Raw genomic sequence first — 23,993 nt, forward strand, 5'->3', positions numbered from 1 at the left:
ACAATACACCTGCACAACCCTACACACAACGTACCTCCATAATCCTACACCATACTGTACCTCCATAACCCTGAGCCACACTGTGTCTCCATAACCCTACAACACACGATACCTCCTTAACCCTACCCCACGCTGAACCTCCATAACCATACACCACACTATACCTCCATAATCCTACACCACAATGTACCTCCCTAACTCTACACTACAGTGTACCTCCCTAACTCTACACTACAGTGTACCTCCATAGCCCTGCACCACACTGTACCTCCCTAACCCTGCACCACAATCTACCACCATAACCCTGCACCACACTGCACCTCCATAAACGTACACCACACTGTACCTCCCTAACCCTACACCACACTGTACCTCCATAACCCTACACCACAATGTACCTCCATAACCCTGCACCACACTGTACCTCCATAACCCTACACCACACTGTACCTCCATAACCCTACACCACACTGCACCACCATAACCCTACACCACACTGTACCTCCATAACCCTGCACCACACTGTACCTCCATAACCCGGCACCATACTGTACCTCCATAACCCTACACCACAATATACCTCCTTAACCATACACCACACTGCACCTCCATAACCCTACAGCACAATATACCTCCCTAACCATACACCACACTGCACCTCCATAACCCTACACCACAATGTACCTCCATAACCCTACACCACACTGTACCTCCATAACCCTACAGCACAATATACCTCCCTAACCATACACCACAATGTACCTCCATAACCCTACACCACAATGTACCTCCATAACCCTACACCACACTGTACCTCCATAACCCTACAGCACAATGTACCTCCCTAACCATACACCACAATGTACCTCCATAACCCTACACCACACTGTACCTCCATAACCCTACAGCACAATGTACCTCCATAACCCTACACCACACTGTACCTCCATAACCATACACCACAATGTACCTCCCTAACCCTACACCACCTGTACCTCCATAACCCTACACCACACTGTACCTCCATAACCCTACAGCACAATATTCCTCCCTAACCATACACCACAATGTACCTCCATAACCCTGCACCACACTGTACCTCCATAACCCTGCACCACACTGTACCTCCATAACCCTGCACCACACTGTACCTCCATAACCCTACACCACACTGTACCTCCATAACCCTGCACCACACTGTACCTGCATAACCCTACACCACACTGTACCTCCATAACCCTGCACCACACTGTACCTCCATAACCCTACACCACAATGTACCTCCATAACCCTACACCACACTGTACCTCCATAACCCTGCACCACACCGTACCTCCATAACCCTACACCACACTGTACCTCCAAAACCCTTCATCACACTATACCTCCATAACCCTACACCACACCGTACCTCCATAATCCTACACCACACTGTACCTCCATAACACTGCACCACACCGTACCTCCAAAACCCTTCATCACACTATACCTCCAAAACCCTTCATCACACTATACCTCCATAACACTACACCACACTGTACCTCCAAAACCCTGCACCACACTATACCTCCATAACCCTTCATCACACTGTACCTCCATAACACTACACCACACTGTGCCTCCATAACCCTTCACCATACTGTACCTCCATAACCCTTCACCACACTGTACCTCCATAACCCTTCACCACACTGTACCTCCAAAACCCACACCACACTATACCTCCATAACCCTTCATCACACTATACCTCCATAACACTACGCCACACTGTGCCTCCATAACCCTTCACCATACTGTACTTCCATAACCCTTCACCACACTGTACCTCCATAACCCTACACCACACTGTACCTCCATAACCCTTCACCACACTGTACCTCCATAACCCTACACCACAATGTACCTCCATAACCCTTCATCACACTATACCTCCATAACCCTATACCACACTGTACCTCCCTAACCCTCAACCACACTGTACCTCCATAACCATACACCACACTGTACCTCCATAACCCTACACCACACTGTGCCTCCATAACTGTACACCATACTGTACCTCCATAACCCTACACCACACTGTGCCTCCATAACCCTACACCACACTGTACCTCCACAAGCCTGCACCACAATGTACCTCCATAACCCTACACCACACTGTACCTCCACAAGCCTGCACCACAATGTACCTCCATAACCCTACACCACAATGTACCCCCATAACCCTACACCACAATGTACCTCCATAACCCTACACCACACTGTACCTCCATAACCCTACACCACAATATACCTCCATAACCCCACACCACACTGTACCTCCATAACCCCACACCACACTGTACCTCCATAACCCCACACCACACTGTACCTCCATAACCCTACACCACAATGTACCTCCATAACCCTACACCACACTGTACCTCCATAACCCTACACCACAATATACCTCCATAACCCCACACCACACTGTACCTCCATAACCCCACACCACACTGTATCTCCATAACCCCACACCACACTGTATCTCCATAACCCCACACCACAATGCACCAGCATAGCCATGCCCCACACTGTACCTCGAGGTAAAAACAATGACTGCAGATTCTGAAAATCAAATACTGGATTAGTGGTGCTGGAAGAGCACAGCAGTTCAGGCAGCATCCAACGAGCAGTGAAATCAACGTTTCAGGCAAAAGCCCTTCATCAGGAATAAAGGCAGGGGCTCACTGCCTTTATTCCTGATGAAGGGCTTTTGCCCGAAACGTCAATTTCGAAGCTACTTGGATGCTGCCTGAACTGCTGTGCTCTTCCAGCACCACTGATCCACACTGTACCTCCATAAACCTGCACCACAATGTACCTCTATAACCCTGCACCACACTGTACGTCCTAAACCCTGTACCACAATGTCCCTCCTAACCCTACACCGCACTGCACCTCCACAACCCAGCACAATGTACTTCCATAACCCTGCACCACACTGTACCTCCATAACCCTACACCACACTGTACCTCCATAACCCTACACCACACTGTACCTCCATAACCCTACACCACACTGTACCTCCATAACCCTGCACCACAATGTACCTCCACAACCCTGCACCACAATGTACCTCCACAACCCTACACCACACTGTACCTCCATAACCCTACACCACAATGTACCTCCATAACCCTACACCACAATGTACCTCCATAACCCTACACCACACTGTACCTCCATAACCCTACACCACACTGTACCTCCATAACCCTACACCACACTGTACCTCCATAACCCTACAACACACTGTACCTCCATAACCCTACAACACACTGTACCTCCATAACCCTGTACCACACTGTACCTCCATAACCCTGCACCACACTATACCTCCACAACCCTGCACCACACTATACCTCCACAACCCTGCACCACACTGTACCTCCATAATCCTACACCACACTGTACCTCCATAACCCTACACCACACTGTACCTCCACAACCCTGCACCACAATGTACCTCCACAACCCTACACCACACTGTACCTCCATAACCCTACACCACACTGTACCTCCATAACCCTACACCACACTGTACCTCCACAACCCTGCACCACAATGTACCTCCACAACCCTACACCACACTGTACCTCCATAACCCTACACCACACTGTACCTCCATAACCCTACACCACACTGTACCTCCATAACCCTACACCACACTGTACCTCCATAACCCTACAACACACTGTACCTCCATAACCCTGTACCACACTGTACCTCCATAACCCTGCACCACACTATACCTCCACAACCCTACACCACACTGTACCTCCATAACCCTACACCACACTGTACCTCCATAACCCTACACCACACTGTACCTCCATAACCCTGCACCACACTGTACCTCCATAACCCTACACCACACTGTACCTCCATAACCCTACACCACACTGTACCTCCATAACCCTACACCACACTGTACCTCCATAACCCTACAACACACTGTACCTCCATAACCCTGTACCACACTGTACCTCCATAACCCTGCACCACACTATACCTCCACAACCCTACACCACACTGTACCTCCATAACCCTACACCACACTGTACCTCCATAACCCTACACCACACTGTACCTCCATAACCCTGCACCACACTGTACCTCCATAACCCTACACCACACTGTACCTCCATAACCCTACACCACACTGTACCTCCATAACCCTGCACCACACTGTACCTCCATAACCCTGCACCACACTGTACCTCCATAACCCTACACCACACTGTACCTCCATAACCCTACACCACACTGTACCTCCATAACCCTGCACCACACTGTACCTCCATAACCCTACACCACACTGTACCTCCATAACCCTACACCACAATGTACCTCCATAACCCTACACCACAATGTACCTCCATAACCCTACACCACACTGTACCTCCACAACCCTGCACCACAATGTACCACCACAACCCTACACCACACTGTACCTCCATAACCCTACACCACACTGTACCTCCATAACCCTGCACCACACTGTACCTCCACAACCCTACACCACACTGTACCTCCATAACCCTACACCACACTGTACCTCCATAACCCTGCACCACACTGTACCTCCATAACCCTGCACCACACTGTACCTCCACAACCCTACACCACACTGTACCTCCATAACCCTACACCACACTGTACCTCCACAACCCTACACCACACTGTACCTCCATAACCCTACACCACACTGTACCTCCATAACCCTACACCACACTGTACCTCCATAACCCTACACCACAATGTACCTCCACAACCCTACACCACACTGTACCTCCACAACCCTGCACCACACTGTACCTCCACAACCCTGCACCACACTGTACCTCCATAACCCTGCACCACACTGTACCTCCATAACCCTGCACCACACTGTACCTCCATAACCCTACACCACACTGTACCTCCATAACCCTACACCACACTGTACCTCCATAACCCTACAACACACTGTACCTCCATAACCCTGCACCACACTGTACCTCCATAACCCTGCACCACACTGTACCTCCATAACCCTACACCACACTGTACCTCCATAACCCTGCACCACACTGTACCTCCATAACCCTACACCACACTGTACCTCCATAACCCTACACCACAATGTACCTCCATAACCCTACACCACAATGTACCTCCATAACCCTACACCACACTGTACCTCCACAACCCTGCACCACAATGTACCTCCACAACCCTACACCACACTGTACCTCCATAACCCTGCACCACACTGTACCTCCATAACCCTGCACCACACTGTACCTCCACAACCCTACACCACACTGTACCTCCATAACCCTACACCACACTGTACCTCCATAACCCTACACCACACTGTACCTCCATAACCCTGCACCACACTGTACCTCCACAACCCTGCACCACAATGTACCTCCACAACCCTACACCACACTGTACCTCCACAACCCTACACCACACTGTACCTCCACAACCCTGCACCACAATGTACCTCCATAACCCTACAACACACTGTACCTCCATAACCCTACACCAAACTGTACCTCCATACCCCTGCACCAGACTGTACCTCCATAACCCTGCACATCCATAACCCTGCACCGCACTGTACCTCCACACCCTGCACCACACTGTATCTCCATAACCCTACACCACACTGTACCTCCATAACCCTACACCACACTGTATCTCCATAACCCTGCACCACACTGTACCTCCATAACCCTGCACCACACTGTACCTCCATAACCCTACACCACACTGTATCTCCATAACCCTACACCACACTGTATCTCCATAACCCTACAACACACTGTACCTCCATAACCCTGCACATCCATAACCCTGCCCCACACTGTACCTCCACACCCTACACCACACTGTATCTCCATAACACTACACCACACTGTACCTCCTTAACCCTACACCACACTGTACCTCCATAACCCTACACCACACTGTACCTCCTTAACCCTGCACCACACTGTACCTCCATAACCCTACACCACACTGTACCTCCAAAACCCTACACCACAAAGTTCCTTCCTAACCCTTCACCACAATGTACCTCCATTACCGTGCACCACACTGTACCTCCATAACCCTACACTACACTGTATCTCGATAACCCTACACTACAATGTTCCTCCATAACCCTGCACCACACTGTACCTCCATAACTCTACACCACACTGTACCTCCATAACCCTACACCACACTGTACCTCCATAACCCTACACCACACTGTACCTCCACACCCTGCACCACACTGTATCTCCATAACCCTACAACACACTATACCTCCTTAACCCTGCCCCACACTGTACCTCCATACCCCTGCACCACAATGTACCTCCATAACCCTGCACCACATTGTGCCTCCATACCCCTGCACCACAATGTACCTCCATAACCCTGCACCACAATACACCTGCACAACCCTACACACAACGTACCTCCATAATCCTACACCATACTGTACCTCCATAACCCTGAGCCACACTGTGTCTCCATAACCCTACAACACACGATACCTCCTTAACCCTACACCACGCTGAACCTCCATAACCATACACCACACTATACCTCCATAACCCTACACCACAATGTACCTCCCTAACTCTACACTACAGTGTACCTCCCTAACTCTACACTACAGTGTACCTCCCTAACCCTACACCACACTGTACCTCCATAACCCTACACCACAATGTACCTCCATAACCCTGCACCACACTGTACCTCCATAACCCTACACCACACTGTACCTCCATAACCCTACACCACACTGCACCACCATAACCCTACACCACACTGTACCTCCATAACCCTGCACCACACTGTACCTCCATAACCCTGCACCATACTGTACCTCCATAACCCTACACCACAATATACCTCCTTAACCATACACCACACTGCACCTCCATAACCCTACAGCACAATATACCTCCCTAACCGTACACCACACTGCACCTCCATAACCCTACACCACAATGTACCTCCATAACCCTACACCACACTGTACCTCCATAACCCTACAGCACAATATACCTCCCTAACCATACACCACAATGTACCTCCATAACCCTACACCACAATGTACCTCCATAACCCTACACCACACTGTACCTCCATCACCCTACAGCACAATATACCTCCCTAACCATACACCACAATGTACCTCCATAACCCTACACCACACTGTACCTCCATAACCATACACCACAATGTACCTCCCTAACCCTACACCACACTGTACCTCCATAACCATACACCACACTGTACCTCCATAACCCTACACCACACTGTACCTCCATAACCCTACAGCACAATGTACCTCCCTAACCCTACACCACCTGTACCTCCATAACCCTACACCACACTGTACCTCCATAACTCTACACCACACTGTACCTCCAGAACCCTATACCACACTGTATCTCCATAACCCTACACCACACTGTACCCCCATAACCCTACACCACACTGTACCTCCATAACCCTACACCACACTGTACCTCCATAACCCTACACCACACTGTATCTCCATAACCCTACACCACACTGTACCTCCATAACCCTACAGCACAATGTACCTCCCTAACCCTACACCACCTGTACCTCCATACCCCTACACCACACTGTACCTCCATAACTCTACACCACACTGTACCTCCAGAACCCTATACCACACTGTATCTCCATAACCCTACACCACACTGTACCCCCATAACCCTACACCACACTGTACCTCCATAACCCTACACCACACTGTACCTCCCTAACCCTACACCACACTGTACCTCCCTAACCCTACACCACACTGTACCTCCCTAACCCTACACCACACTGTACCTCCCTAACCCTACACCACCTGTACCTCCATACCCCTACACCACACTGTACCTCCATAACTCTACACCACACTGTACCTCCAGAACCCTATACCACACTGTATCTCCATAACCCTACACCACACTGTACCCCCATAACCCTACACCACACTGTACCTCCATAACCCTACACCACACTGTACCTCCCTAACCCTACACCACACTGTACCTCCCTAACCCTACACCACACTGTACCTCCCTAACCCTACACCACACTGTACCTCCCTAACCCTACACCACACTGTACCTCCCTAACCCTACACCACACTATACCTCCATAACCCTACACCACACTGTACCTCCCTAACCCTACACCACACTGTACCTCCATAACCCTACACCACACTGTATCTCCATAACCCTACACCACACTGTACCTCCCTAACCCTACACCACACTGTACCTCCCTAACCCTACACCACACTGAACCTCCCTAACCCTACACCACACTGTACCTCCATAACCCTACACCACACTGTACCTCCCTAACCCTACACCACACTGTACCTCCATAACCCTACACCACACTGTACCTCCCTAACCCTACACCACACTGTACCTCCCTAACCCTACACCACACTGTACCTCCATAACCCTACACCACACTGTACCTCCATAACCCTACACCACACTGTACCTCCCTAACCCTACACCACACTGTACCTCCATAACCCTACACCACACTGTACCTCCACAACCCTACACCACACTGTACCTCCCTAATCCTACACCACACTGTACCTCCATAACCCTACACCACACTGTACCTCCATAACCCTACACCACACTGACCTCCATAACCAGGCTTTCGAGTATGCAAGTGTGTAAACGCACAGAGACTTCGGTGGTGAGCCCCTGAGCCCACGAGGGGAAAGAGATAGGTCGCTCAGCCCAATCACGTTCGTGATAGGAAACAAAAACACATCCTACCCAGTGCCCGGGACTGACTCCCCGTTCACTCACAGTGACGCCTTGATTCTGTCACCATGTTCCCCCACTGCCCCATCAAAGACCCTGACTCCTCAATGTCCTTCCCTGAATTGCTCAAGTATACCCCCCTCCATTTGTGATCCACCCTGTCTAGTGTCACACTGAATCACACCACCATGTGTAACAGCTCCCCCACACCATCCGCTGACACACCCCTATCGTATATTGGTTAACAAGTTAAACAATCATGTCATACCACTCATTGTGGCATTGTCTCTGGGTAATAACCTTGTTTCATTTATTACGTAGAGTAAAAGTGTTTCAAGTTGTCCCCACAGTAAAGCCCAATGCATCTGTATCTGTTCTCTCTTATACCAGAAGGCCATAGGCCACTCCATCCCTCAAGCCTTCTCTCCTGTTCAATAGGATCATGCCTGATCCGACATTCCTCCTGTCCACTTCCTTTTCCCGTAATCCTCAATGACCCTGCTGATCGGAGATGCCAGGAATCTATAGCTTCAAGCAGTGCCCGACCACCCTGAGTTCCCAGTAACCTGAGGGAGGTCGGCAAAAGGAGGTTTGAGGCCATTCCCAAAAATGGCAGCTTTTCCACATAACCTCCCGTCTCGTTTCCTTCCAGAACAACCGGCTGGAAGATATTCCCGTCGAGCACTTGTCCAGGCTCACCAAACTGAGGACCCTCAGCTTGCACAACAACAGGATCCTGTCCCAAGGTAAGGGGTATGAGGGGCCGAAGGGCCTGCTTTAGGATGGGATGGGGGAGGGGGTTGTGTTGGCCATGGAAGGGGCTTCCGGGCTCAAGTTCGACCTCAACATCTCGGCTTGGGTTTGTCCCCTAGCCCCTATACTCCAGAGAGCACTCACTGTGAGACAGGAACCTGTCTGAGTGCAGGCCAGCGATGAAGCGCTGTTCTGAGCTTAAGTACAACAACAACTGCAATCACCTAGCGCTCCCATGAGGCCAGGCCACGACTGTGTACAGCTAGCTCAGAGAGAATACCAACACACACAGAGGGAAAGGGGACAGCAGCTTAGCCAATCGGTTCCTCAGAGCAGAGGGCTAGCCGGTGAGGATGGATTGAATGGTTTTTGGGAAAACAAAATGTTGGAAATTCCCAGAAAGTTTGACAGGATTGATGCCGATCCACGTTTGCTGGAGATTCTTCATTCCAGAGGGATATTCTCAGGATGAGGGACTCAGGTAAAAAGATAAAGTAAGACGATAAGACATCAGAGCAGAAATTAGGCCATTCCATCATGGCTGACACGTTTCTCAACCCCATTCTCCTGCTTTCTCCCCTTGATCCCCTTCACAATCGAGAACACATCTATCTCCGTCTTGCCTACAATACAGCCAGACCATGGGGCTGCCCCGTCATTCAAGACAGAGAGAGAGAGAGAGAGAGAGAGAGGGGGGGAGGGAGAGAGGACTGGGAGTGGGTTAACCTGAGGGCCACCATGCCCCAGGCCAGGGGAGGCATTGAGAAGGAGAGTCCTTCAAGGTGACCTCAGGGAAGTTCGGACGGGAATAGGGACCACCATATTCTGAAGGATCATCGGACTGATTCCCGGGATAGACAGATGGGGATCGACCAGATTGACTGGGCTTCTCCACAGTGGAATTGAGAACAATGGCGGGGGCTGGGGCGAAATCTCATAAAAACATGTATAATCCTGATGGGACAACTTCCTGGTGCTGGGCAAGTCCAGAACTAGGGGTCACAATCTAAGAATAAGGAGTAAGTCATTCAGAACTGAGATGGGGACGGATTTCTTCACTCAGAGAGATGTGAACCTGTGGAATTCTCTCCCACAGGAAGCTGTTGGGACCAGTTTGATAAATATATTCAAGAGGGAGCTGGACTTGGCCCTTGCAGCTAAAGGGATCAAGGGGTATAGAGAGAAAGTGGGATTGGGATCAGCCATGATCATATTGAATGGGGGAGCAGGCTTGAAGGGCCTAGTCCTGCTTCTATTCTTGGCGTTTCTTCACTCAGAGGGTTGTGTACCTTAGGAGTTCTCTACCCCAGAGAGCTGTGGCCAATCACTCAGGTGGCTCAGTGGTTAGCACTGCTGCCTCATAGTGCCAGGGGGATCCAGGTTCAATTCCAGCCTTGGGTGACTGTCTGTGTGGAGTTTGCACATTCTCCCTGTGTCTGCGTGCTCCTGTTTCCTCCCACAGACCAAAGATGGGTGGTTTGACCATGGGGAATGTGGGGTCACAGTGCTTTTTTGAGGGGTGGGGGTGGGGGGGGGGGGTGGACTCGATGGGCCAAATGGCCTGCTTCCACACTAAACAAAAAAAAAGGCCTCAGGCCTGAGGGGGAGGTGTTTGGTCCTGGCAGTGGTGTGAGGGATTGTGGGGGATGGGGATTGTGGGGGAAGGTAGGGTTGGCTGGTGTCGAGATGACCGAATGGTGGAACTGTGCCAAGGTTGGTGTGCCTGGCTGACGCTCCTGTTGTGCTTGTTCCTACAGGCTTACCCGATAAAGCGTTCACATCTCTCCAACAGCTGGAGTACCTGTACTTGGCAAACAACAAGGTGAGTGTGCCCAGCACCATCCCCCCCCACACACACACAGAGGGTACTGTACAGGATATAGAGCCAAGGAAAGGGGCAAGCCTGAAAGATGGGGTCAGCCTCAACATTAACTCCCTGCACCTCCCCTCCCCATCCCACCCCACCCTCAGCGCTCTCCCATTGCACACAGGGAAGGGAACGCATGTCACACACAGTGACCTAACCAGAACCTTCAGGGGTACAGAAAACAAAACTCAACCTGCATTTATATAGTGCCCACACTGTCCCGGAGTGTCTCACAGCCGACGAAGTGTGTCTGAGGTGCAATCATGGTCGTGCGTGTGCACAGCAAGATCCCACTCAGAGCATTGCGGCGATGGTCAGAGGACTGGAACATCGAGTGTCAGGGAGCACAGCACTGGGCCAGGGCTAGCAGAGCTCACAGGGGATCCATCTGTGGCAGTGACCACACCAGTGCGTATAGGACCAGTCCGTACAGGGCCAGTGTGTACAGAGACAGTGCATACAGGGCCATGTGTACAGGGCCAGAGTGCACAGTGCCAGTGTGTACAGGGCCGGTCCGTACAGAGCCAATCCGTACAGGGCCAGCGTATACAGGGCCAGTCCATACAGGGCCAGTGTGTACTGATCCAGTGCATACAGGGCCAGTGCATACAGGGCCAGTGTGTACAGAGCCAGTCCAGACAGGGCCAGTGCGTACAGTGGGGGTGTGTACACAGCCAGTGGGTATAGGGCCAGTGTGCACAGACCCAGTGGGTACAGGGCCAGTGTATACAGATCCAGTGCATACATGGCCAATGTGCGCAGGGCCAGTGCATACAGTGTCAGTGTGTACAGGATCAGTGCATACAGTGTCAGTGTGTACAGTGCCAGTGTTTACAGGACCAGTGCATACAGTGTCAGTGTGTACAGTGCTAGTGCGTACAGTATCAGTGTGTACAGGGCCAGTGTGTACAGGACCAGTGCATACAGTGTCAGTGTGTACAGTGCTAGTGCGTACAGTATCAGTGTGTACAGTGCCAGTGCGTACAGTGTCAGTGTGTACAGGGCCAGTGCATACAGTGTCAGTGTGTACAGAGCCAGTGCATACAGTGTCAGTGTGTACAGTGCTAGTGCGTAAAGTATCAGTGTGTACAGTGCCAGTGTGTACAGGGCCAGTGCGTACAGTGTCAGTGTGCACAGTGTCAGTGTGTACAGGGCCAGTGCATACAGTGTCAGTGTGTACAGTGCCAGTGTGTGCAGGGCTAGTGCATACAGTGTCAGTGTGTACAGGGCCAGTGCATACAGTGTCAGTGTGTACAGAGCCAGTGCACACAGTGTCAGTGTGTACAGTGCTAGTGCGTATAGAACCAGTGCATACAGTGTCAGTGCATACATGACCAGTGTGTACAGAGCCAGTGCGTACCTCTCCTGTCAGGCCCTGGTCAGCTTTGAGGGTTTTGATGAGTTCGTTTTCTTCCCCTCTCCTCCACTTTCTCCTGAGGAGTGTCAGGCCCTGGGACCTGCACATTCTCCCTGTGATCTCCTGAGGCCTCTGGGCACAGGGGCAGACTGATCGAAAGTGACTGTACTCTCTCTCCGGGTTTATGATGGGCTAATGTAATTTGTTATTGAGGTCAAATCGTTCCCCTCTCTATCCCTACCCTACATCAACATAGTCCTGTACCAGACACACCCTGATCATGATAAAGACCCCCCATTTTGATCACTAATACCCCTGTAAGGTGGGAAATCTGCCCTCCTTTACCCCGTCTGACTCCAGACACACAGCACCGTGGTCAGCTCTGAGCTGTCTTTGGAAACAGCACATTTCCAAAGGGCTGGGATATCATTGGCAGGTTTGTCAATGAGGCGCGTCGATCCACTGACTGGGTCAACAGAAACTCTTGTTGGGGAAGGAGCTGGAGGTAGATATTGCATGTACTTTGGTGCTGAAGTCTGGGCAGGAACCACCGTTTGGAGCACTGTGTCCAGTTCTGGTCGCCCTGCTACAGGAAGGACATCATTAAATTGGAGAGGTGGCCGAAAAGATTTACAAGGATGCTGCCGGGGTTGGAGGGTTTGAGCTACAGGGAGAGGCTGGGGCTGTTTTCCCTGGAGCGTCGGAGGCTGAGGGGTGACCTTATAGAGGTTTACAAAATCATGAGGGGTATGGATAGGGTAAATAGACAAGGTTCTTTTTCCCCAGGGTAGGGTAGTCCAAAACTTAGAGGGCAGAGGTTTAAGGTGAGAGGGGAAAGGTTTCAAAGGAACCTGAGGAGCAATAATTTCATGCATGTGTGGAATGAGCTGCCAGAGAAAGTGGTGGAGGTGGGTACAATTACAACATTTAAAGGGCAACTAGATGGGTATGTGGATAGGAAGGGTTTAGAGGGATAGGGGCTAAACACAGGCAAACAGGCCCAGATTTGTTTGGGAACATGGTCGGCATGGACGAGTTGGGCTGAATGGTCTGTTTCGTGCTGTATGACTCCAGGACTGTGACTCTCTGATGGAGGGAGTGGCTATTACACTGTAACAGGAGAGGAAATGGGTGGGCAAGGACAGGGTGAGGTGAGAGGACCAAGGGGTCACTGTGTTACTGTACGCTAACACTAACTCTGATTCCGTTGCTACCTTCTCAGCTGACAGTAACCCCCAGGCAGCTGCCCAACACCCTGAGCATAGCTGACTTTGCTGGCAACCACCTCACAGAGATCTTCGCTCTCACCTTCGGGCACAAGCCGAAACTCAGGTAAGGTCCGGCAAGCTGCCTTCTCGGCTGGGTCAATAGGGAGATTCCCGAAAAAGGGGAGCACGGAACTCAGGGTAGAAACTGACCTTCGGGGGCTCCCCTCTGTCAAAACCAACCTCCACAAACAGAATCACAGCACTGTGACAGAGCAGGAGGAGGACATTCAGCCCATCGTGAGCGCTGTGGTTCTATCCCCCAAGTGCCAATCTCCTTGCCTTGTCTGCATTTCCCCAAACATCAATGACAATACACTGCAGAAAGAGGCCATTGAGTATATAGCGACCTACCCAAGAATATCTCACATAGTCCCACTCCATCCTGCATTTCTCATGGCTAACCCACCCAACCTGCTCATCCCTGGACAGTATGGGTAATTTCTCATGGCTAACCCACCCAACCTGCTCATCCCTGGACAGTATGGGTAATTTCCCATGGCTAACCCACCCAACCTGCTCATCCCTGGACAGTATGGGTAATTTCTCATGGCTAACCCACCCAACCTGCTCATCCCTGGACAGTATGGGTAATTTCTCATGGCTAACCCACCCTACCCTGCACATGCTTGGACTGTGGGAGGCAACTGGAGCACCCAGAGGAAACTCACACAGACACAGGGAGAACGTGCAAACTCCACACAAACAGTCACCCGAGGCTGGGATTGAACCCAGGTCCCTGGCGCTGTGAGGCTAACCACTGAGCCACTGTGACTCCTGCTCCTATTTCTGTTGGCCTCATTGTCTTATGTTGGTGGGTCACCACCTTTGATGTTTGAGAGTCTAACCTGTTGTGGATGGAAACCGGCCAGTGCATGTGTTCAGGCTTCTGTACCTTCTCCCCGATGGTAGAGGTTGTAGAAAAACATTGCCAGGGTGGGATGGATCTTTGAGAATGCTGGCGGCCTTTCCTTGACAGCGGGAATGGCAGATGGATTCGATAGATGGGAGGTTGGCCTTTGTGATTGTCCAGGCCGAGTTCACCACTCTCTGTAACCGTCTCCGATCTTGAATGGTACCGTTGCCATATATCCAGACAGAATGCTCTCGATGGCACCACCCATAAAAGTTGGCAAGGGTATTCGCCGTCATGCCAAATTTCCTCAGCTGCCTGAGGAAGAAGAGATGTTGTTGGGCCTTTGTATCCAGTGCGTCCGCATGAAGAGTCCAAGAAAGCTTGTTGTTGATGATCACTCTCAGGAGCTTGACACTCTCCACGCGTTCCACTTCTGTGCTGTTAATGTGTAGGGGGGAATGAGTAACATCCTGCCGAAAGGCAATAATGAGTTCTTTGGTTTTGCTGGCATTGAGAGCTAGGTTGTTCGCAGTGCACCATTTTTCCAGGTCTTCCATCTCCCGTCTGTAGTCTGTTTTATCGTCACCTGAGATTTGACCGACTATGGTGGTGTCATCAGCGAACTTGTAAATGGCATTAGTCTGGTATTTAGCGACCTAGTTATGGGTATACAGTGAGTACAGTATGGGGCTGAGTACGCACCCCTGGGGAGTGTCCAGTGTTGAGTGTTAGTGAGGATGAAATATTGTCCTCAATCTTCACTGATTGTGGCCTGTGGGTCAGGAGACTAGAGGATCCAGTTGCAGAGAGTGGGGCTTAGTCCGAGATCACTAACTGCCTGTTGCATGCCGAATTTGTTGTCTAATGGCATAGCTTTCAGACCATTCAGGCACGGCATCTTTAAGATAGTAACATGACATTATAACACAAGATGTTCCAGTATAAAAGAACCCACCTCATCTTACATCACTCTCACTTGCAATGTAGATTAGATTACACTTAGATTTACAGTGTGGAAACAGGCCCTTCGGCCCAACAAGTCCACACCGACCCGCCGAAGCGCAGCCCACCCATTCCCCTACATTTACCCCTTAACTAACACTATGGGCAATTTAGCATGGCCAATTCACCTGACCTGCACATCTTTGGACTGTGGGAGGAAACCGGAGCACCCGGAGGAAACCCACGCAGACACGGGGAGAACGTGCAAACTCCACACAGTCAGTCGCCTGAGGCAGGAACTGAACCCGGGTCTCTGGCGCTGTGAGGCAGCAGTGCTAACCACTGTGCCACCGTGCCGCCCGTGTAGTCAGTATGTGGTGCCTTTGGTTGGTTAGGTGTATGAAAATGTACAGTAATATCAGTAAGCACAGACCATACTTGTGTGTCGGTGTGCCTGGTATTAGATAGCCATGTAAACAATTACAGTGGACAATAAATTTCCAGATATCTGTCTCAACAAAACTGCCTGACTCTCTACGGTATATGTGAGCTGTGAAGAGCATCAGAATTGGTTGAAAAAGGTACGAACAGAGCAGCTTTCGCAAATAAACAAGTGACCCCAGCACCTTGTCAAAGCATCCCACAGCAGAGCGTCAAATTCGGTGCAGACTGAGTCGGGACTGGGCAGAGGCTGGTGAAGAGTGAGCAGGGAGGGCCCACATAAGGGTGGAGCATCAGGTTTGAAGAGAGAAAAGAGATGGCAAGGTGTGGGGAAGGGAAGGGGCACGGTTTTGGGAAGGAATCTGAAGGAAAGAGCAATACTTTTGTTCCCCAACGCAGGAGTGGAGGATTTCCAAAGAGCTCAGATGGAGTTGGCACGAGAGAGTGAGCTGTGGGGAGTTGTTAATGAGGCTGTGGGCAGAGTACAGGGTGGGGAGGGTTCGAGAGTAGTGTTTTGTAACACGTGAGATGGAACGTGCAAGACCAATGGAGACGAACTGTCGGGGAAGATCCGGCCAGGAGGTAATGATGTAAACCAGCGTTCCAGGAATTGTGGGAGCTTGGGGTTTGCGGTGTTTTGGGAGGGGGGGCAGCTATGAGCTGAACTGAGAAGGTGCAGGGGTGGAAAAGAAACTTACTAAACATTAAACTGCTGGAATGCTCAGCATGTCTCCAGCTAAGTCACAAAGGTTATGGAGTCCAGTCAATTCAAGACTTGAGTCTATAAATAAGAGGTGATCTCACTGAGACCTATAGGATTCTGAAAGGGTAGTGAGAGGATGTCTCCCCTGATGGGAGAGTCTGGGACCAGAGGGCACAGTCTCCGAATAAAGGGGCACCAATTTCAGACTGGGTTGAGGAGGAATTTCTTCTCTCAGAGGGTTGTGGGTCTTTGGAACTCCTTGCCACCGGGAGAGCCATGGGGGCAGAGTCCTTGTGGATATTTGAGGCTGAGATTGATAGATTCTCAATCAGTTGGGGAACCGAGGGTTACAGGCAGGAAAGTGGACGTGAGGATGATTATGTTGAATGATGGAGCATGCTTGAAGGGCCGAATGGCCCACTCCTCCTCCTTTTTCTTACGGTCTTAATACCAGCGTCCAGATGAACACTTTCACTGCTTTCCATCGCAGCTAATGGCGACTGTTTTCTCACAGGTCTGTGTATCTCCACAACAATAATCTGACCAATGCTGGCCTCCCCAAGGCCATGTTCAGTGGCTCGGACATGGTCAATATTTTAATCCTATCCAACAATAATCTGACCCGGGTTCCTGAGATTCTGCCATCTCAGCTCATCCAGCTGCACTTACAGGTATGTGCTGGAGTGTCATTCATCTATGACCACAAAGTACAGTACAGTACAGTAGAACAGATAAGTAGTGGAACAAGCAGATATAGTGCAAACAATGTATACAGAGTAACAGACGTGTACGGTGTAACAGGGGTATACCATGAAACAGGTGTATATGGTATAACAGGCATATACAGTGTAACAGGTGTGAATGGTGTAACAGGCATCTAACAGGCATGTACTGTGTACAGTACAGCAGGTGTCTACAGTGCAAAAGGTGTGTATAGAGCAACAGGCATTTACAGTGTAATGGGTGTGTACAGTATAGCAGGCATGTGCAGCATAACATGTGTGCACATTACAACAGGTATGCACAGTACAACAAGCGTGTGCAATGCAAAAGGCGTGTGCTGTACAACAGGCGTGTGCTGTACAACAGGCGTGTGCTGTACAACAGGCACATGCAGTACAATAGATGTGTGCGGTACAACAGGTGTGTGCGGGTACAACAGATGTGTGCACTATAACAGGCGTGTGCAGTACAATAGGCATATGCAGTACAACAGGTGTATTCTGTACAACAGGCGTGCGCTGTACAACAGGCGTGTGCTGTACAACAGGCGTGCGCTGTACAACAGGCGTGCACAGTACAATAGGCATGTGCAGTACAACAGGTGTATGCTGTACAACAGGCGTGTGCTGTACAACAGGCATGCGCTGTACAACAGGCGTGTGCAGTACAATAGGCGTGCGCAGTACAACAGGCGTGCGCTGTACAACAGGCGTGCGCTGTACAACAGGCGTGTATAGCTGCCTGCATGACAGGTCCTGACCTCACGTTGCTGAGCCAGCACACTTTGTTAATGAGCTCCTGTGTCTCAACAGGGGCATCGGCCAGACTCAAACTTTCATTTCAAATAAAGAAAGAAAGGAAGGAGAGGTTAAAAAGACAGAGAGGTGAGAGTGAGAATGAAAGTAAAGCAAAGAAGGAAAAACAGACAAAGAAAGAGAAAAAGCGGAGCAAAACAGAGAAAAATAAAGAGGGACAAGAGGAAATAGAAAAATAGTGGGAAAGGGGAAGGTAAGAGACCGGGTGAAGAAGCACTATACATTTTCAATAAATCGCAGCTGTTAGGATTGTTGAATCTCCCAGGAAACCATCCTTTATTAACGACCAGATACATTGAAGACAGATACAGCTGCTGGACACAAAGTGAACACATGGTTCAAGGTCCAAGCTGATGACAACAGTTAGACAGTGTGGAAACAGACCCTTTGGCCCAACCAGTCCATGCTGACCACAATCCCAAACAGAACCAATCCCACCTGCCTGCTCCTGGCCCATATCCCTCCAAACCTTTCCTATTCACATACTTATCCAAGTGTCTTTTAAACATTGTAACTGTACCTGCATCCACCACTTCCTCAGGAAGTTCATTCCACACGTGAACCATTCTCTGTTTAAAAATGTTGCCCCTCAGGTCATAGAGATGTACAACATGGAAACAGACCCTTCGGTCCAACTCGTCCATGGCGACCAGGTATCCCAACCCAATCTAGTCCCACCTGCCAGTACCCAGCCCATATCGCTCCAAACCCTTCCTATTCTTATACCCATCCAAATGCCTCTTAAATGTTGCAATTGTGCCAACCTCCACCACTTCCTCTGGCAGCTCATTCCATACACGTACCACTCTCTGTGTGAAAAAGTTACCCCTTAGGTCTCTTTTATATCTTTCCCCTCTCACCCTAAACCTATGCCCTCTAGTTCTGGACTCCCCGACCCCAGGGAAAAGACCTTGTCTATTTATCCTATCCATGCATCTCATAATTTTGTGAACCTCTATAAGGTCACCCCTCAGCCTCTAACGCTCCAGGGAAAACAGCCCCAGCCTGTTCAGCCTCTCCCTATAGCTCAAACCCTCCAACCCTGGCAACATCTTAGTAAATCTTTTCTGAACCCTTTCAAGTTTCACAACATCTTTTCGATAGGAAGGAGACCAGATTGCATGCAATATTCCAACAGTGGCTTAACCAAGGTCCTGTACAGACGCAACATGACCTCCCAACTCCTGTACTCAATACTCTGACCAATAAAGGAAAGCATACCAAATGCCTTCTTCACTATCCTATCTACCTGCGACTCCACTTTCAAGGAGCTATGAACCTCCACTCCAAGGTCTCTTTGTTCAGCAGCACTCCCTAGGACCTTACCATTAAGTGTATAAGTCCTGCTAAGATTTGCTTTCCCAAAATGCAGCACCTCGCATTTATCTAAATTAAATTCCATCTGCCACTTCTCAGCCCATTGGCCCATCTGGTCCAGATCCTGTTGTAATCTGAGGTAACCCTCTTCACTGTCCACTACACCTCCAATTTTGGTGTCATCTGCAAACTTACTAACTGTACCTCTTATGCTCACATCCAAATCATTTATATAAATTACAAAAAATAGAGGACCCAGCACCGATCCTTGTGGCACTCAACTGGTCACAGGCCTGCAGTCTGAAAAACAACCCTCCACTACCCCCTCTGTCTTCTACCTTTGAGCCAGTTCTGTATCCAAATGGCTAGTTCTCCCTGTATTCCATGAGATCTAACCTTGCTAACCTGTCTCCCATGGGGAACCTTGTCGAACGCCTTACTGAAGTCCATACAGATCACGTCTACTGCTCTGTCCTCATCAATCCTCTTTATTACTTCTTCAAAAAACTCAATCAAGTTTGTGAGACATGATTTCCCACGCACAAAGTCATGTTGACTATCCCTAATCAGTCCTTGCCTTTCCAGATACATGTACATCCTGTCCCTCAGGATTCCCTCCAACACCTTGCCCACCACCGAAGTCAGGCTCACTGGTCTTTCGTTCCCTGGCTTGTCCTTACCACCTTTCCTAAATAGTGGCATCACTTTTGCCAACCTCCAGTCTTCCGGCACCTCACCTGTGACTATCGATGATACAAATATCTCAGTAAGAGGCCCAGCAATCACTTCTCTAGCTTCCCACAGAGTTCTCGGGTACACCTGATCAGGTCCTGGGGATTTATCCACCTTTACCCGTTTCAAGACATCCAGCACTTCCTCCTCTGTAATCTGGACATTTTTCAAGGTGTCACCATCTATTTCCCTACAGTCTATATCTTCCATAACCTTTTTCACAGTAAATACTGATGCAAAATACATCTCTATGACTCTATATGCCGCCTAGTCTTGAAATCCCCCACCCTAGGGAAAAGACACCTGCCATTCTCCTTATCTATACCCCTCATTATTTTATAAAACTCCACAACCTTCCACATTCCAGTGAAAAGAGTGCCAGCCTATCCAGCCTTTCCCTTTAACTCAGCCTTTCAATTCCCTTCACCAATTCCTGAACCCTCTTTGGCTCAATAATATCCTTCACATACCGGGGAGACCAGAACTGCACACAATACTCCAGAAGAGGCCTCACCAATGTCCTGTATAACCTCAACATGACGTCCCAACCCGTGTACTCAAAGGTCTGAACAATGAAGGCAAATGTGCTAAACCCCTTCTTAACCTCCCTGTCTATGTGTAGGGCAAACCTCAAAGAACTATGTTCCTGAGCTCCTAGGACTCTCTGTTCTACCCAATGCCCAGCACTAAGAGTAGAAGGCAAGGGTAGACCAATGTGGTCCATCGCTGCCAACATTCAACATTGGATAAGAGGAAGGCTCTGAACAGTTGGAAGGAGTTTATTTCATTTGTGTCTATGTGTTTTTCCATAACAGAACAACAGAATCTCAAAGATTCCTAAAGATGTCTTCAGTCATTTGGAGCATCTTCGAGAGTTGTACCTGCAAAACAACAGGCTGTCCAATGCAGGTATTCATTCACAAACTTTCAGGTGAGCAAGGTGCAGCATTCACCAGAGAGGAATAGGCCATTCAGCCCATCGAGCCTGCTCCACTATTTGATATGACCGAACACATCAATGTCTTTTACCCACAGTATCCCTATGGCCCTGTATGCCATTAATAATCACGGAATATATTAACCTTGACTTTAAACGAACTGAAAGACTGAGCTTCCACTGTCATAGGGGGTACAGAATGCCAAAGGTTCACAGCCCATTGAGCACAAACATTCCTCTCCAACTCTGAACTAAAGGGTATCCTCATTTAAATTGTGCCCCTTGGTTTTAGACTCCCCCTGGGCTCTAGACCCCTTCCCTCAGTCTGGGGAAACAGCTGACCTGCATCTATCTGTCTATCCCTTTAAGTATTCAGTAGGTTTGAATGTGGTCCCACTCCCTCTTCACCACTCAATCCTGGCTCTGTCTGTCTGGGACGATTCCACTTGCTACCAGAGTATGGGAAGTCGAGAATGAGGGACTGTCATCTCAGTTTGCCCAGTGTCCCTTCACCAGCCATCCTGAGAATGAGTCTGGTGAGGCTTCGGCCCACCCTCTGTGGCAATGATGTCCTTCCCAAGGGAGGGAGACCAAAACTGCTGGCACTACTCCAAATACAATCTAGTCCAGCTCCTGTACAGTTCAAGCAAGGCTTCGCTATCTCTGTACTCAAATCCTCTTGCAATAAACGTTAACATTCCTAATACCCACATGCCAGCCTTCTCTGACTTATTGAAAGGACACCCTTTGAACATCAACACTTTCACCTTCGATCATGTACAAATCGTCTTGGAAACACCTTAAAATTTTCCTTAAAACACACATTCCCACTTAGCTCTGTAAGTTTGCAGATTTGGAAATATTACATTCAGTCCCCATGTCCATTATCATTGATACAGCCTGTGAACAGGACAGGTACCCACTGTCCACACACTGTCAATGCGAGAATCATGCATTTATTCCTCTGCTCTGATACCTGTCTCTTCACTAATTCTTCATCCATGCCAGTACATTACCCCTTCAGCCATGTGCCAACAACCTGTTCAGGAGGTTATTATCAAAAGCTTTCTGAAAATCTCAACATATTAGATCCATCGAAGCCCCTTTATTTATTGTGTGGGTAACACCCTCAAGAACCCCAATGGGTTTGTCAAACCCAATTCGCCGTGTGGGAATCCCTACCAACCAGGCCCAATCAGATCTGATCTTTTTTATCCATAAATCCTTCGCTATGTCCTTTATGATAGGCTTGAGCATTTCGGAAGTCAGGAAAACATCAGGGGATGAAAGCAACTCAGGACTTCCTAAATTAGCTGCCGGCCCGAACAACAAACCTGCCTCTGACTGCCTGGGATGATTCCACTTGCTCCCCGAGTTTGGAAAGTCTAGAATTAGGGACTGTCGTCTCAAGTTAACCATCAGCCATCTTGGAACAAAATGAAGAGAAATGCCTTCACTTCAACAGTTGTGAATTGTTGGAATCCACTGACCCAGAGAGCTGTAGTTTTTCAGATTACGATGTATATTTCACAAGGCATGGAAACAAACCCTTCGATCCAACCAGGTCCTGGGCCTCCTCCATCGCCATCACCTGACACTTGGAGGAAGAACGCCTCATCTTCCACCTTGGGACCCTCCAACCCCAGGGCATCAATGTGGACTTCACCAGTTTCCTCATCTCTCCCCCCCCCCCCCCACCTTATCCCAGTTCCAAACTTCCAGCTCAGCACCATCCTCATGACCTGCCCTACCTGTCCATCTTCCTTCCCACCTATCACTCCAACCTCCCCACCCACCCTTACTGTACTCTCAGCTAACTTCCCCTCCCCCCACCCCCCTCCCATTTATCTCTTCAAACCTGAGGCTCCCAGCCTCATTCCTGATGAAGGGCTTTTGCCCGAAACATCGACTTTCCTGCTCTTCGGATGCTGCCTGACCTGCTGTGCTTTTCCAGCACCACACCTTCGATGCAATCATAATCCCAAACTAAACTAGTCCCAGCTGCCTGTGTAGAACTCAAACAATTAAAAGTAGAGCAGTGTTGGAGAACAGAGAGCTAGGAATTCAGGTATATAATTCTTTGAAGTTTGTGCCACATGTAGACATGTTGCTTAAGATTGCGTTTAGCATGCATGGCTTCCTTGCTCAGACCTTTGAGTACAGGAGTTGGAATGTCATAGTGAGGTTGTACAGGACATTGGTGGAATTCTGTGTCCAGTTCTGTCCAGGAAGGATATTATTAAGCTGGAGAGGGTTCAGAACAGATTTACCAGGATGTTACTGGGAATGGAGAATTTGAATTATAAGGAGAGACTGGATAGGCCGGGACTTTTTTCGCTGGAGTGCAGGAGGTTGAGGGGTGATCTTAGAAAGATTTAGAAAATCATGAAGGGTACAGATAAGGTGAATAGCAAGTGTCTTTTCC

General features: G+C 49.5%; 1 protein-coding gene across 2 annotated transcripts in view; it reads left to right on the top strand.

Annotated features, from left to right (window-relative positions):
• LOC140467909 (podocan-like protein 1) overlaps positions 1 to 23,993 on the top strand; it is a 259,427-nt gene that overhangs the window by 228,545 nt on the left and 6,889 nt on the right. For both annotated transcript variants that reach the window (XM_072563983.1, XM_072563982.1), the window contains exons 3-7: positions 9,513 to 9,606; positions 11,371 to 11,435; positions 14,060 to 14,169; positions 17,559 to 17,715; positions 21,447 to 21,562. In XM_072563983.1, the coding sequence (XP_072420084.1) occupies positions 9,513 to 9,606; positions 11,371 to 11,435; positions 14,060 to 14,169; positions 17,559 to 17,715; positions 21,447 to 21,562 (542 nt within the window). The remainder of the gene's footprint in view (positions 1 to 9,512; positions 9,607 to 11,370; positions 11,436 to 14,059; positions 14,170 to 17,558; positions 17,716 to 21,446; positions 21,563 to 23,993) is intronic.

Source organism: Chiloscyllium punctatum, chromosome 46, assembly GCF_047496795.1.
Source record: "Chiloscyllium punctatum isolate Juve2018m chromosome 46, sChiPun1.3, whole genome shotgun sequence".
NCBI lineage: Eukaryota > Metazoa > Chordata > Chondrichthyes > Orectolobiformes > Hemiscylliidae > Chiloscyllium > Chiloscyllium punctatum.